The sequence below is a fragment of the Moschus berezovskii genome, chromosome 4, assembly GCF_049115385.1.
Source record: "Moschus berezovskii isolate FMDL1 chromosome 4, NW_MosBer_1.0, whole genome shotgun sequence".
NCBI lineage: Eukaryota > Metazoa > Chordata > Mammalia > Artiodactyla > Moschidae > Moschus > Moschus berezovskii.
Window position 1 is genome coordinate 21,137,725 of NC_142463.1, and position 13,992 is coordinate 21,151,716.

At 54.0% G+C, this 13,992-nt stretch overlaps 2 protein-coding genes across 5 annotated transcripts in view; both read right to left on the minus strand.

Annotated features, from left to right (window-relative positions):
• Positions 1-616: 616 nt before the first annotated feature.
• On the minus strand, positions 617-4,925 carry KNCN (kinocilin). Its single transcript, XM_055401375.2, has 4 exons — positions 4,775-4,925; positions 3,630-3,698; positions 2,661-2,735; positions 617-696 (listed from the first exon to the last, which is right to left on the minus strand). The coding sequence occupies exons 1-4, from the start codon at positions 4,923-4,925 to the stop codon at positions 617-619; spliced, it is 375 nt and encodes a 124-aa protein (XP_055257350.1).
• Positions 4,926-11,948: 7,023 nt separating this feature from the next.
• The window catches only part of MKNK1 (MAPK interacting serine/threonine kinase 1), a 44,906-nt gene continuing 42,862 nt past the window's right edge, over positions 11,949-13,992 (minus strand). For 3 of the 4 annotated variants that reach the window (XM_055401728.2, XM_055401729.2, XM_055401726.2), the window contains one exon: positions 11,949-13,270. In XM_055401728.2, the coding sequence (XP_055257703.2) occupies positions 13,021-13,270 (250 nt within the window). In that variant the 3' untranslated portion in view covers positions 11,949-13,020. The remainder of the gene's footprint in view (positions 13,271-13,992) is intronic. The other variant, XM_088835273.1, reaches the window with a different exon arrangement.

Here is a 13,992-nt window from a genome sequence, read left to right on the forward strand (position 1 = left end):
GAGTCAAACCCCAGGAGTCTCAGCACAGGGGTCAGCTCTGAACGCCTCCTCCTGAAAGCCTCCAGGCCCTGCCTCCTGGGCTCCTGTCAAGGCAGTGACCATTTCGTTTTTCCAGGCTCTGCCCCTTGTCTGGTTCACTGCTGCTCAGGGCCTGTACCTGAGGAGTGGTTCAAAGCTTCTGATATTCAGAAGAGTCTGGTCTGGCCCCTCAATCCAGCCAGTGAATTCTTGAGGCCCAGGGCCAGGCCTTCAGGGCTGAGGTCTCAGAACCTGGCTGTGGTTCCTGAGGGTTTGTAGCTCACTTCCCTGGCCAGGCTGGAGCAAGGGACTGGGGCATCACTGGGCCCCACATTCCAGAGAAGCCAGTCAGTAGATCAGAAAGGGAAGAAAGCTGAGCTGCCGTCCGGAGAGAAGATCCAGGTCAAGAGCCTGAAACTAGAGACACCTTGGTCCCAGCCCCGCCCGTCACAAGAATCCATTTCCAATGGCTTTGGCGGATGCAGGTCTGGTGTCTCCAGGAGCTGGTTCTTCTCAGGTTCTGATCCAGGCAGGCTCTGAGACTGGTGGAGCAGGGGGAAGAGAGTGCAGGGCAGGGGGCAACCCCTCAGCCCCTGCCTCAGCCCTCCCCAGTCCCCCGGCCCCCAGGCTTCAGCTTCTCCAGGGTTCTGCTCACGGTGGACAGGCTGCTCCGGGCTCCTGTGGGAGGGACCAGTACAGGGTGGCTGAGTAGACAGATCCTGGGTCAGAGCCTCCCAGAGGGACCTGGGGTCAGAAGGGATAGAATGGGGAGGGAGGGAGTCTTGGGGGGCAGCCTGGTTTAGAGAGGCATGGGTAGTCAGAGTGGCCCTTCAAGAGGACAGCAACACTGTGTGGGAGTTAGAGGCAGGACTGGGGGCTGACGGCCTGGTTTCTGGCCCCACCTCTTCCCAGTTGAGTCTCATAACCTCCCTGGGCCTCAATCAGTTCAGTTCAGTCACTCAGTCATGTCAGACTGTCTGCGACCCCATGGACTGCAGCATGCCAGGCTTCCCTGTCCATCACCAACTCCCGGAGCTTGCTCAAACTCATGGCCATTGAATCGGTGATGCCATCCAACCATCTCATCCTCTGTTGTCCCCTTCTCCTCCTGCCTTCAATCTTTCCCAGCATCAGGGTCTTTTCCAGTGAGTCAGTTCTTTGCATCAGGTGGCCAAAGGATTGGAGTTTCAGCTTCAGCATCAGTACTTCCAATGAATATTCAGGACTGATTTCCTTTAGGATGGACTGGTTTGATCTTCTTGCAGTCCAAGGGATTCTCAAGAGTTTTCTCCAGCACGACAGTTCAAAAGTATAAATTCTTCGACGCTCAGCTTTCTTTATAGTCCAACTCTCACATCCATACATGACTACTGGAAAAACCATAGCTTTGACTAGATGGACCGTTGTCAGCAAAGTAATGTCTTTAGCTTTTTAATATGCTGTCTTGTTTGGTCATAACTTCTCTTCCAAGGAGTAAGTGTTTTTTAATTTCATGGCTGCAGTCACCATCTGCAGTGATTTTGGAGTCCCCCAAAATAAAGTCTCTCACTATTTCCATTGTTTTCCAATCTATTTGCCATGAAATGATGGGACCTGGTGCCATAATCTTAGTTTTTTGAATGTTGAGTTTTAAGCCAACTTTTTCACTCTCCTCTTTCACTTTCATCAAGAGGCTCTTTAGTTCTTCGCTTTCTGCCATAAGGGTGGTGTCATCTGCATATCTGAGGTTATTGATATTTCTCCCGGCAATCTTGATTCCAGTTTGTACTTCATCCAGCCAGGCATTTTGCAATGAAGTACTCTGCATATAAGTTAAATAAGCAGAGTGACAATATACAGCCTTGATGTACTCCTTTCACAATTTGGAACCAGTCTGTTCCATGTCCGGTTCTAACTGTTGCTTCTTGACCTGAACACAGATTTCTCAGGAGGCAGGTAAGGTGGTCTGGTATTCCCATCTCTTTAAGTTTTACACAGTTTGTTGTGATCCACACAGTCAAAGTCTTTGCCATAGTCAATAAAGCAGAAGTAGATGTTTTTGTGGGACTTTCTTGCTTTTTCAATGATCCAACAGATGTTGGCAATTTGGGCCTCAGTTGCCCCATTATGTAAAGTGGGGCCTAATTATAGTACCTGCCTCATATGGCTGTTCTGAAAATGAAACAAATCAATATATGGAAAGTGCCTGGACAGTGTCTGGGATGGAACCTTTTGCTGAGTGCTCAGCATCCTACCATGGGCAGCAGACACTGGGAGTAGGGGCACCTTTGAGAAACTCTTGCCCTGAAATTTTCCAGTGTGGTGGGATGGAGGAGGATGGAGATGCCCATTTTCGGGTACCAGCTCTGAGAGTTGGATTCCACGATGGGAGAGGAGAGTGAGAAAATAATTGGGCATTGGACTAGGAGAGGGAGGGCAGCATGGTGCTATACTGGGCCTGACAGAGAAATCTTGGGGACCAGAGGGGCTGAGCTCCGCCTGGAGCAAGAAGCGTTTTGACTGAGCTCGTGGAAGAACTATGCAACACTTCTGCCTCCCTGTGATTGGAGAAGCCCCCTTTGCACTTCCATCATGGTGGCTTCTCTGGGCTGTGTACCCAGAGGAGAAGAAGGAAGATAGACTCTGGAATTTCTGGAACTTACCCTCTTTATTTCCGTTGGTGCTGGATCTTCCCTCCCCATGGTCTGCCCCTGGCTGGGGGTGGATTCTCAGGCTTCCTGTAGGATGAGAGCACCCCAGCCCTGTGGTTACTGAGCCATTCTTAAATCAGGTCCAGCTATGGGAAGGGAAGTCCTTCCTGTTGTCTACTCCCCATCCTGGCTGCTGTCGGTGCTCCATTGCTTCCTTTACGTCTCCCATGTGATCTGTGCAGATTTGGGGAGGGGAACGAAGGTGGAAGAAATGGGCCCTTGAAGGAGAACACAGCAGATATTTAAGGAGGTGGGGGTCTTGGGGAGAACTGGGGATGAATGTATAGGGCTGACGGAGATGGGAGCTTCTATGTGGGGAGCTGAGAGGAGGTGAGGAGCTATCCAGGGTCCTGAGGTCTCAGGGGAGCTGCTGCTGCTGTCGCTTCAGTAGTGTCCGACTCTGTGCGACCCCATAGATGGCCCACAAGGCTTCCCCATCCCTGGGATTCTCCAGGCAAGAACACTGGAGTGGGTTGCCATTTCCTTCTCCAATGCATGAAAGTGAAAAGTGAAAGGGAAGTCGCTCAGTCGTGTCCGACTCTTAGCGACAGCATGAACTGCAGCCTACCAGGCTCCGCTGTCCATGGGATTTTCCAGGCAAGAGTACTGGAGTGGGGTGCCATTGCCTTTTCCTCAGGGGTTATCTGGAGATCTCAGAGGCTTTGGGGAAGAAGGAGAACTTATCAGGGGAGATGGGGGTTCTAGGTCCTCTGAGCTGGTTCAGGGACTTAGTGGAAGGCTGGAGTCTGTGTGCAATCACAGCAATGCCTACACAACACACACACACACACACACAGCATCTCTAACACACGCAGCCAGTACAGTCACACATGTGGGCTTGGCTGCACTGCATGGTGGGTCTTACACACAGAGGGTCTCCCGCAGTTCTTGGTGGAGGTAGGGATGGGGGAGAGGACTCACCTATCATGGGCAGGATGTGGTCCAGGTTGAACCGAGACTTCAGGAAAGGGTAGGCCAAGATGAGGAGCCCTAAGAAGAGAGACACGGAGGGGTTCAGTGGTGAGGAGGGAGCCTGTTTAGGGTGAGCTGTATGAAGCTGTGGGCTATGAGCCTGGGGCTGGGTTATGGGTGTGTATGGGAGCAGCATGAGTGGGCAGGGTTGGGACTGTGGGTGTGTGAATGTAGCCTGTGAGTGCATGCGTCGGTTGAGGGGCATTCCCCAACACCCAGCCCCAGGAGGGGGTGGGGAGCAGTGCCTTCGGGGGAAGGGGTTACTGGCTGTGAAGGCCCAGGCTCCTGGCTCCACCCTGCCCAGGTGATGGCAGTCTGGTTTCTTCCTTCCTCTGCAGCTGGAAGTGGGCCCATTGGCACCCCCCAGCTCTGATTATCCAACTTCCCCTAGGGCTCCCAAAGGCAGGGCTGGAGGCTCCTCAGTGAGCTGGGGAGCGGGTAGTGGAAGAATGGGTCCTGCTCTGTCACTCCCAAGGGTTTGGCCCCTGGCCTGAGTTCACAGGTGCAGATGCCAGAGCCCACTGACCTGGTGCTTCTGGTTCTGCCCATGCCCAGGATGGTGGAGGGGATGTGGGATGTACCCAGCACCACTGTGGGGATATCAGTGGGCCTGGTCCGGACAGACAGACAGATGCCTGGATAGACAGATCTGCTGTGGCAACATTCCAGGAAAGAAAAGGAAACCTTTTGTCCGAGCTGGATCCTGTCGGGGCTCAAGGGGGGCCCACAGAGAACTCTGTCCTTCTCTACCCACCCCCCACCAGCTCATCCGGAGCAAGCTTATGAGTCCTAACACTAACTCAAGAGCTCAGGACTTGGGACTGGGGAGCTGGAGCGGGAGTGGCCCAAGAGCAGTGGTCAGTGGCTCCTGCTCCACACCTCCTCACCCCTGCAGTGTGCCGTGGGAATCTCACCCCAGCCTCCCTCTCCCTCCCTGTATCCCTGATGGCTGCCTTGCTCACACATCCAACTTCTATCCTCTCCAACCGATTCCTGATGACCCAGCTCTTCCCTCCATTTCTTGTTCACCTGGCTGTGGTCCCCTCACCCCACCCCCCGCCCCAGCTCCCTCTCTGAGCCCAGCACCTTCTCACCCAGACCAGCAGCGCCAATAAAGATCCCGCCCACGGCAGCTGCAGCTTTGGAGATGGAGACGCCGATGATGATGCTGCCGGCCACCAGGCCGAGGGCCACGCAGGCCAGCTGCAGGCAGCGGAAGTCTCTGCTGCTGATGGGGATGTCCATGCAGGCCTACCCAGGGCACTGCCTCCACCAGCGGAGCCTGTCCCCAAAACAGCTCTGGAGGTCTCGATCCTCTTGGATGTCTCCTTGCTGGAGCTTCACCTTCAGGAAGAGAGTCTCTGGGCAGTAAGATTCTGGGCTGCTAACCTTTGGGTCTATCTGCAACCCTATCCCACCGCAGTCTCCGGGGCCCCACCTTGAGCGAGGATCTCTCCCAGGTCACCCCAGCTTACTCTTCCTCCCCTATAGGCCCCTGAAGCTGGAAGCCACTGTCAAGATTCCTGCCTGACCACATCTGGCCTTGGCTGCCAGAGCTCTGGAGAGCTGGGCCTGTGCCCTGGGGGTTTGCTCCTGCCAGCCTCCTCTCAGGAGAGCTCAGCCTGAGCTCCCCTGCCCAGGACATCCTGCCCCAGGTCCCTGGAGCCTACTCAGCTGCCACTGAGCTTCAGCCTATTAAAGTTTAAAGCAATGGTTGCAAGGGGGAGGGGGTCCAGAGGACCAGGCTTCCTCAGAGATGTAGGCAGCAGAAGGTGCTGAGTTATTTATGAGGTTGCAATGTGAGTTGCTGCCCACAGGCCCATGAGGGCAGTCAGCCCAGGTTCCACTGTGGGTCCTGGAAGGGGATGGATGAGCCGGTGGCTTCATATGGGGCTCGGCAGCCAGAGATGTGAGGACTCCTGGCCACATGCTCAGGACCCGTTCTGCTGCACCTTTGGTTGGAGATGAACCCGAGGCCCCCTCTTGGGGACTTGGAGACAGGGACCTGGAAGGAGATCTGGATGAGGCTCAAGAGACAGACAGGACCAGCGACAGGGCCAGGAGGAGGAGAGAGGGAGGGTCCTTCCATGTCCACTCTTTACCCCCACCTTGTCCCTCTCTGGGCCCCAGGCAGGTGAGGATGGTCTCTTCTCCTCAAGTAGGTTCCGTTTTAGTTGCAGAGGGCTGAGAGGGGGAGCCCCTCCAGCTACCCTTGGGGTCCTTGGTGGGGAGGCTAACAGGAAGGAGCAGTGGTGGGGGCAGGGTGGGAGGACACACATGCAGGCTAGGGGCCAGGGTTGGGAGGAGGGATTGGCAGGGGCTGGGTTATCAGCAGCCGGGATCTGGAGATTGGCACGAGGCTGGCGCCTCCTGACCTCCAGGCTGTGCTCTGCCCAGCCTGTCTGACCTACTTGCTGCTGCTGCTGCTAAGTTACTTCAGTCGTGTCCGACTCTGTGTGACCCTATAGACGGCAGCCCACCAGGCTCCCCCGTCCCTGGGATTCTCCAGGCAAGAACACTGGAGTGGGTTGCCACCTCCTTCTCCAATGTGTGAAAGTGAAAAGTGAAAGTGAAGTCGCTCAGTCATGTCTGACTCGTAGCGACCCCACGGACTGCAGCCCACCAGGCTCCTCCGTCCATGGGATTTTCTAGGCAAGAGTACTGGAGTGGCTTGCCATTGACCTACTTGCAGGATCCACCAAATGAAGATCCGGCAGTGGTAACCCACCCTAGCCTGGCCCAGCCCTGTCCCGTACCCTCTGCCAGCCCTCAGCACTGCAGGACCCTGCTTGGTCAGCGCCAGCTCTGAGGAGCCATTCCTGAAGGCAGCTGAGTGGTCATGTCACCATGTTGAAGTGCTGGCCACCTGTCTCTATTCTCTGTCTCTTCGGTAGACTGTGAGCCCCCCTAGGGCAGGTTCAGGGACTGCGTGCCACTGAATGGCTAGAGGGCACCTGGTGTGGGCTTCCGGACAGAAGGACATTGCTCAGGGAGCTCTCAGACCTGCACAACCATCTCAGATTGATCGCGGGCACCATGGGAGCTCTGTCTTCAACTGGAGGCTTTCCTGGTGAGGATAGAAGCCTGGGAAGACCAAGGTCATCTGACTGAGCTTCAGCTGAGGGAAGGCCCCGCCAGGAAGCTGGAGTGAGACCTCGGCAGGGCAGGTGTGAACTCAAAGATGTGGAGAAAGGAGGGTTGACCACAGAACACCGAGGGGCCCCTGAGCCATGTTCCTGGTCCTCATTCGGGGAAGCCCTGGGGTGGGCGTCTCCAGCCACAGCTGCAGCTGCCAGCATCCCCTGTGCCTCTCACCAGGATGAGGTCCGATTACTCTTCTAATTAGGCATCAAATGACAGCCCTGTTTCTGTCACATGTAATTGATCCCCCACTGACTAGTTTTAGAAAGAGCCATCAAAATAATTGTCCATGGAAATGTGTTCCTGAGACATCAAGCTTTGGGAACCCGAGCACCCCCTACAACGCCCTTGGCCCCCATTAAGTGTTTTCATAACTCTGGCTGGGAGAGGCCTGTCCGGCTCTCCTCCCGTTGTCAGGCTGAGGGTGATGTGTGCACACTATCAGCAAGATAGCACTCTGGTTCCACATCTCTGAGGTGGGAACCTCGCACTGTGGGCCTCACCTTGCTCATCTGGTGAGTGGGGATGAGGATGGCAGGGGAGTCGGGGGTGCCTGTGCATTGTGACTTTCTGATTCCAGAACACTCTGATCTAAGAACTGCAGACTAGTTCTAAATTAGAGATTTTCTTTGACATTGTAAATCCCTCCGGGCAGAGAGGCAGAGCAGAGACTGTGGAGGAGAGACACATAGAGCCATCCTCAGCTACGAGATCACAGAACTCCCCAGCTCCTCTCCAGAACAGATGGGCACACCGAGACACAGGGAGGTGGAAGGACAGCCCGAGTCCACGGTAGATTCTGGCGTCCAGCTTTCCCGCTCAGTTGGGAAGGGGGCTAGCACATCTCTAAAGTGTCTTCTCTGAGGTGGGACGAATTGGCAACCCCACCATCAGAGGGAGACATTGCGTTCAGAAGAATCAGGCCAAGTCCTGCATGGTTCCCTCATGAAAGGAGTGTCACTAAAGGCCACTGCAAATTTGTGACATCTCTATTTATTCACACTGTTCATGGGGTTCTCAAGGCAAGAATGAGGAAATGGTTTGCCATTCCCTTCTCCAGGACTGATTAGAGAGAGGGGAGACGTGTTAATTTTTTCCTGTAGCAATTGTGGCCGTGCCAGCTCTGAAAAAGCAAATGTATGCTTGCCCTTGGGCGATGCACTTGCTATCACAGGTAAATGAGGTGGAAGCCCAAGCTCTAGAGCCTGTCCACCCGCCATTTCCTCACCCCCAAGCTCAGAACCGCACCCCCACCCTCCACTGAAGCCTGGGTCCTCCAGGCCCCTGGATTCAGAGTGTGGCTGGGCCTTGGGTCACCACTGAATTCTGTCAGAAAATCTCTTTTTCTCATGGGAAGGCTAGGGTTGGAGGGGGCCTGCATGTGCTCTTTCCTTCCCAGAAGCATGAAGTCCAAGAGTGGCATGGGGTGGGGAGGAAGGGTGGGTGAAAAGACATCAGCTTGGTTTAGTTCTGTTTATTTTCCTTGAGGGCTAAGGACCCCGGAAAGGAGTGTGATTAATTCACTGATCCCCTGGGGGATGGGCAGCTTTCCCGGACTGTTCAGAAGCTGAAGTCGGGGAAGTGGCTTCCAAGGCAACTGCTACCATGGCAACAAGTGCCAGCCGTGGGGGGGACCTTGCTTCTCACTGCTCCCCTCAGACCTCAGCAGCTGGAGCAGCTGGCATGGAGCTCACTGCTGATCACTGAGCTGGATCTGGCGAGGGGCAGTCAGCCAAGAGGGAGAAGGGGCCCTCAGAGCTCAGGCAGGTGGACCCTCAGAGGGAGAGACTCCAGCACTGTCCCTGACCCCTCATGGAGCTCAGACAGGAGTGCTCAGTGTCCTTGAGAATCAGGACAGAGTGGGGCTGAGGTCTGCCAGCCTGAGTCTGTGGCATTCCCACCCTCTCCTTAGGGCAGCCAGCACGTGAGCATAGAGCTGGGACACTGGCTGCCACAGTTCCAGGTTCCAGAGCCTCACTTAGCATGTCTGCCTTGCCCCAGCACAGCCCAGGCACAGGGCCTGGTCCTCAGAAAAGGCAGGAAACTTCCCAAGGTCACCAGTGAGCAGTGACAAAGGAAGGACTAGAACCAGGGCCCCTGGCCCCCAACCTGGCTCTTCCCCTGGCATAACAGCTGCCCTTTGGGGACAGGGACCCTGGCTCAGAGGGATAGAGCAGAGTGTCAGCAGGAGAATCCCACAAAGGGCCAGAGGTCAGCCCCATGTGGAAAGCCCAGACCCATCTGCACCCACACAAGCTTTCCTCATTGTCATCACTGGGGCCCAGTTGCGCAATTCTGGCCCAGGAGACAGTAATAACTACAACTATCACAACTAACAGGCTTCCCTGGTGGCTCAGAGGTAAAGAATCTGCCTGCCAATACAGGAGACATGGGTTCAATCCCTGCATTGGGAAAATCCCCTGGAGAAGGAAATGGCAACCCATTCCGGTATTCTTGCTTGGGAAATCCACGGAGAGAGGAGCCTGGTGGGCTACAGTCCATGAGGTTGCAAAAGAGTCGAACACAACTTAATGACTAAACAACAACAATCACAGCTAATATTTACTGTGTGTGCTTGGAACCGCTCTAAAGACTACATTTGTTAATTTGTAACCTCACAACAGCACCATGATAAGCATTAGCTTCCTCAGTTTCTGGTTTAAGAAACTGAGACCCCTGGAGAATTAAATAACTTGCCCAAGGCCAGTAAGTGAAACAGCTGGGATTTGAACCCAGGCAGCACAGCTCTGGGCATCAGATCTGTAGGAAAAATTCCACTTCTACCTTCCTAGCTCTATAGCTGTGGGCAAGCTTTTTTTTTTTTTTTTCCTTTCTCTGATTGGTGTTTCATGTTGCTGCTGCTGCTAAGTCACTTCAGTCGTGTCCAACTCTGTGTGACCCCATAGACGGAAACCCACCAGGCTCCCCCATCCCTGGGATTCTCCAGGCAAGAACACTGGAGTGGGTTGCCATTTCCTTCTTTCATGTTAAGTGCCATAAAATAGCACCTTAACTCATATGACTGCTGTGAAAATTAAATGAGATGCCTGTGAGCTTCTCAGAAAGTACTCAGTAAGTGGATGATAATGCCAGCAAAACTGAAGTAGGCACAGTGGTTGGGAGAGCAGAGCCATGGACAAGAGACCTTGCCAGGTGCAGCCAGTGGGTTCAGATCAGTTCAGTTGTCGCTCAGTCGTGTCTGACTCTTTGTGACCCCATGAATCACAGCACGCCAGGCCTCCCTGTCCATCACCAACTCCCAGAGTTCACTCAAACTCATGTCCATCGAGTCGCTGATGCCATCCAGCCATCTCATTCTCTGTCGTCCCCTTCTCCTCCTGCCCCCAATCCCTCCCAGCATCAGAGTCTTTTCCAGTGAGTCAACTCATCACATGAGGTGGCCAAAGTATTGGAGTTTCAGCTTCAGCATCAGTCCTTCCAATGAACACCCAGGATTGATCTCCTTTAGAATGGACTGGTTGGATCTCCTTGCAGTCCAAGGGACTCTCAAGAGTCTTCTCCAACACCACAGTTCAAAAGCATCAATTCTTCGGCGATCAGCTTTCTTCACAGTCCAACTCTCACATCCATACATGACCACTGGAAAAACCATAGCCTTGACTAGACGGACCTTGGTTGGCAAAGTAATGTCTCTGCTTTTTAATATGCTATCTAGGTTGATCATAACTTTCCTTCCAAGGAGGAAGCGTCTTTTAATTTCCTGGCTGCAATCAGCATCTGCAGTGATTTTGGAGCCCCCCAAAATAAAGTCTGACACTGTTTCCACTGTTTCCCCAACTATTTCCCATGAAGCCAGTGGGTAGGATGGGGGAATACTTGATCCACGAAGCTCCCATAAGTCACACCCTGCTGGGCCAAACTGGAGGACTGACCAGAGTGGGGTTGGAGTCTAGAGACAAGACTCACACCCTGGTTCCCAGTCCCCAGGGACAGGGATACTTAGGGTCAAAAGGCTCAGAGTCTAAAGGCCTGCTTATCCAGCCCATCCCACATTGGGTAGATGAAGGGATGCAAGGATGGCAAGGGTTCCTGCAAAGAAATGACCACCATCAGAAAGCACGTCCTCGTCACCATGGAGGGTTCACAGTGCAGAAGAGCTGGCAGCCTGGCCCATGACTTGCCCCCACAGCAAAGAGCCCTGCACCCCGTTTCGGCTTTCTGCTCTCCCAGGGAGAAGAGCTTAGCAGCAGAGCCCAGTCGACTGCCCTGACACTTGGACCTCCCTCTGCCGCCACCTTGGGAATTTCTTTTTTTGAAAAAAAAATTTTTTTTTTAAATGTTTAAAAACTTTTTTAAAAATTATTTGGCTGGGTCAGTTTTTCATTGCATCATGCAGACCTTTGGTTATGGCACGTGGACTCGCTAGCTGTGGCACATGGTCAGGAGCACTGGAGCTCAGTAGTTGCGGCAGGCAGGCTTAGCTGCTCTTCGGCATGTGGGATCTTAGTTCCCTGACTAGGGATCAAATTCACATCCCCTGCATTGCAAGGCAGATTCTCAACCACTGGACTGCCAGAGAAGTTCCTCCTTGGGAATTTCTAAAGGCCCTTCCCAAACAGCCCTCTGAGTCTGGTTCTGAGGGTTACTAGGGCAACAGGCACGGAAGCCCTCTGCTCGACAAACATGTGGATGGAGGTGCCGTTTTTCTTTGTTGCCAACTCTGGCAGGACAAACATAGTCCTGGGCACACAATGGAGCCTCGAGGAAGGCTCAGTGCTGCTTCAGACAGAGGGGACTCTGCTCTGCTTGGGTGGGTGGGCTGGGCTGGGACAGGGTACACCTGTTGAAGTGCTCTTTGAGGTTAGCTTGCATGAACACTGCTGACACGGCCTCTTTCACCTGATGGGAGATCCTAAAAGGCAGAGGCAGCTTCCTACTTATCTCTGGGTCCTCGCACAGAGTAAGAGATTGACAGATGGTAGGTGAATTTCATTTCCTCACCTAAAAAACAGAAGCAATGATCTCTCCTTCACCTTGTGTCATGGATCCAATGAAGAGGTCTTGACAAGAGGCACCCGACCCCCTCGGCTAGACTCAGCCCCTCTCCAGAAGGCCTGTCTCCTCTTCAGGACTGCAGGTGAAGAAACGACCACCAGGAAGACACCAGAATTGAAAACAGTTTTATTAAAATAAGTGCAATGTGTCCTTGCACCGTATAAACATCTGACATATGCAAATCAATTTTCTTGGGTAACTAAGCAGCTCAGCTATCTGATGCTGGATAGGCCTCTGTGCTCGCCAGCAGCAGAGACCACATGGCTCCAACCAGGGTGGCCGGGCAGCCTCCAGACTCGCACCACATCAGGCACAGAGCTCCTCACTGCCCCAGACCTGCACTGGCCTCCGTAACAGGCCCGAGGGAGGAAGCAGCAGACAGACTGGTCTCTAAGTCACTCATTGTCTGAACAGCTTAAAATCAGTTAAGAGTAACAGAAATAGTTGATTAACATCTTCCAAATGCATGGACATTCAGGAGAGCAGCCCTAAGAGCTCTGGAAAGTCCATGGGCTCATAGTGGGAATTAAAAGTCTCATCTCTGCTGGAAGAGTGTGGTTAAAAAACAAACAAACACACGCATCTTTAAAAACAAAATAATACCGACTTTAGCAGCAATCCCAAACAAGGAAGAGGATGATAAATGAGGGACACATTTCGGTCACGGCAAAGAAAGATTATGTGCTTCTCTGCGTTATCGACTGGAAGACTGATCTGGCTTCCTGAATTGAGGGGATGGCTTCGCTTAGCCATGGGGGAGGACGTCCGGAGGACACAGGAAGGTGGGAGGACCGCCAGAGGCGGGTGACAGTGCGGTGAGGGGGAAGAGCCACTGTCAATGGACGCTTCTCAAGGCTGGCTCCCCGAAGGCCACAGCCCCAGCCCTACAGCTGCCTGGCGGTGAGAGTGGGCTGGATCCTCCATCCACCGGCGGGTGAGCAGGTGGGCAGGAGCCCAGTAAAGAGACGTCCCTGCCGCAGGCCATTATGCAAAGTGACAAGTGATTGCTTTCCTTTTCAAAGACGACCCTCCTCCCCTTTGGAAAAAGCTTTTTCCTTGAGGACTCTGGGGACAGGAGGATGAGAGCCTTCATGGAGGAAAAGGCCTGGATGGAGCTGCAGAGCAGGCCTCTCACAGGTTTCCAGGGTGGCAGGGCCTGGACAGGCCTGGGGCCCAGAGTGGGTCAGGGTGCTGGCGTTGTTGGTGTCGGGCTGGGCGGCTCGTCTCCACTGCGACCTGCATGGGCCAGCGCCCTCCGTCGGGCCAGGCGGGACTTGGAGGGAGGGGAAAGCTTCACAGAGCAGAGGCACTCAGCCAACGCCTCAGACTCCTCGGCCAGCTTGTTCTGCTCGTTCTCCTCGTGCTGAGACAGCTGGCGGTTAAGGGCGATGGCCTCGGCCGCGAAGAGCGTCAGGTCCATTGTGCTGCTATTCCTGCAGGGATGGGGGAGGGGAGCACGGAAGAGAGGGAGGCAGGGTTCAGCGGGGTCCGCCAGCCAGCTCCCCGACACCCGCGCCAGCTGCTGCGATTCTGTGCTCCCACTGGACTTTTCCGAGCTGGCACAGGTTGCCCTCCCCAAACAGATTCTTGCATGGGTTTAGACTCACTGGGGCTAGAAAGGGTTTGAGCCTCAAGGACAGACTTAAAGAGTTGGGACAAACGCTCCGTTCTATCCAGAGCGCCCACTTCTGAGCTCTCAAGGCTCTGCACAGAGCTCCACCAGAGGAAGGGCCATAGCACATGAAACTCACCCACATACATCCCTCTCCGTCAGGATAGGGGGCGCCAAGAGCAGGGGCTGTGCCTTTCCGTCTGAGTCCCAGAACCCAGCTCTGGGTTTGCTGAATCAGTATTCTAAGGTGGACCTGAGGTTTGGAGCCTCAAAGATTCTGGATGCAGCTCTACAGAGTCAGGGAGGAACCCAAGTTGGACTCAAATGATTTGTGACTATAAAGTGTAAGACTTCCCTGTATAATTCTGGGAAACAGGCCAGGAGGTTGGCTCCCAGAGTCTTTAGCCCTGGCTCTTGAGGAATAGGGAGTGCTCACTGGGAACACGATCTGGTGTTAAAAGGCACCAGAGTCAAACAGATCTGGTTCAAAGTCTCACTCCCTAGGCTACTGGGTGTATGCGTGTGTGCTCAGTCATGTCTGAC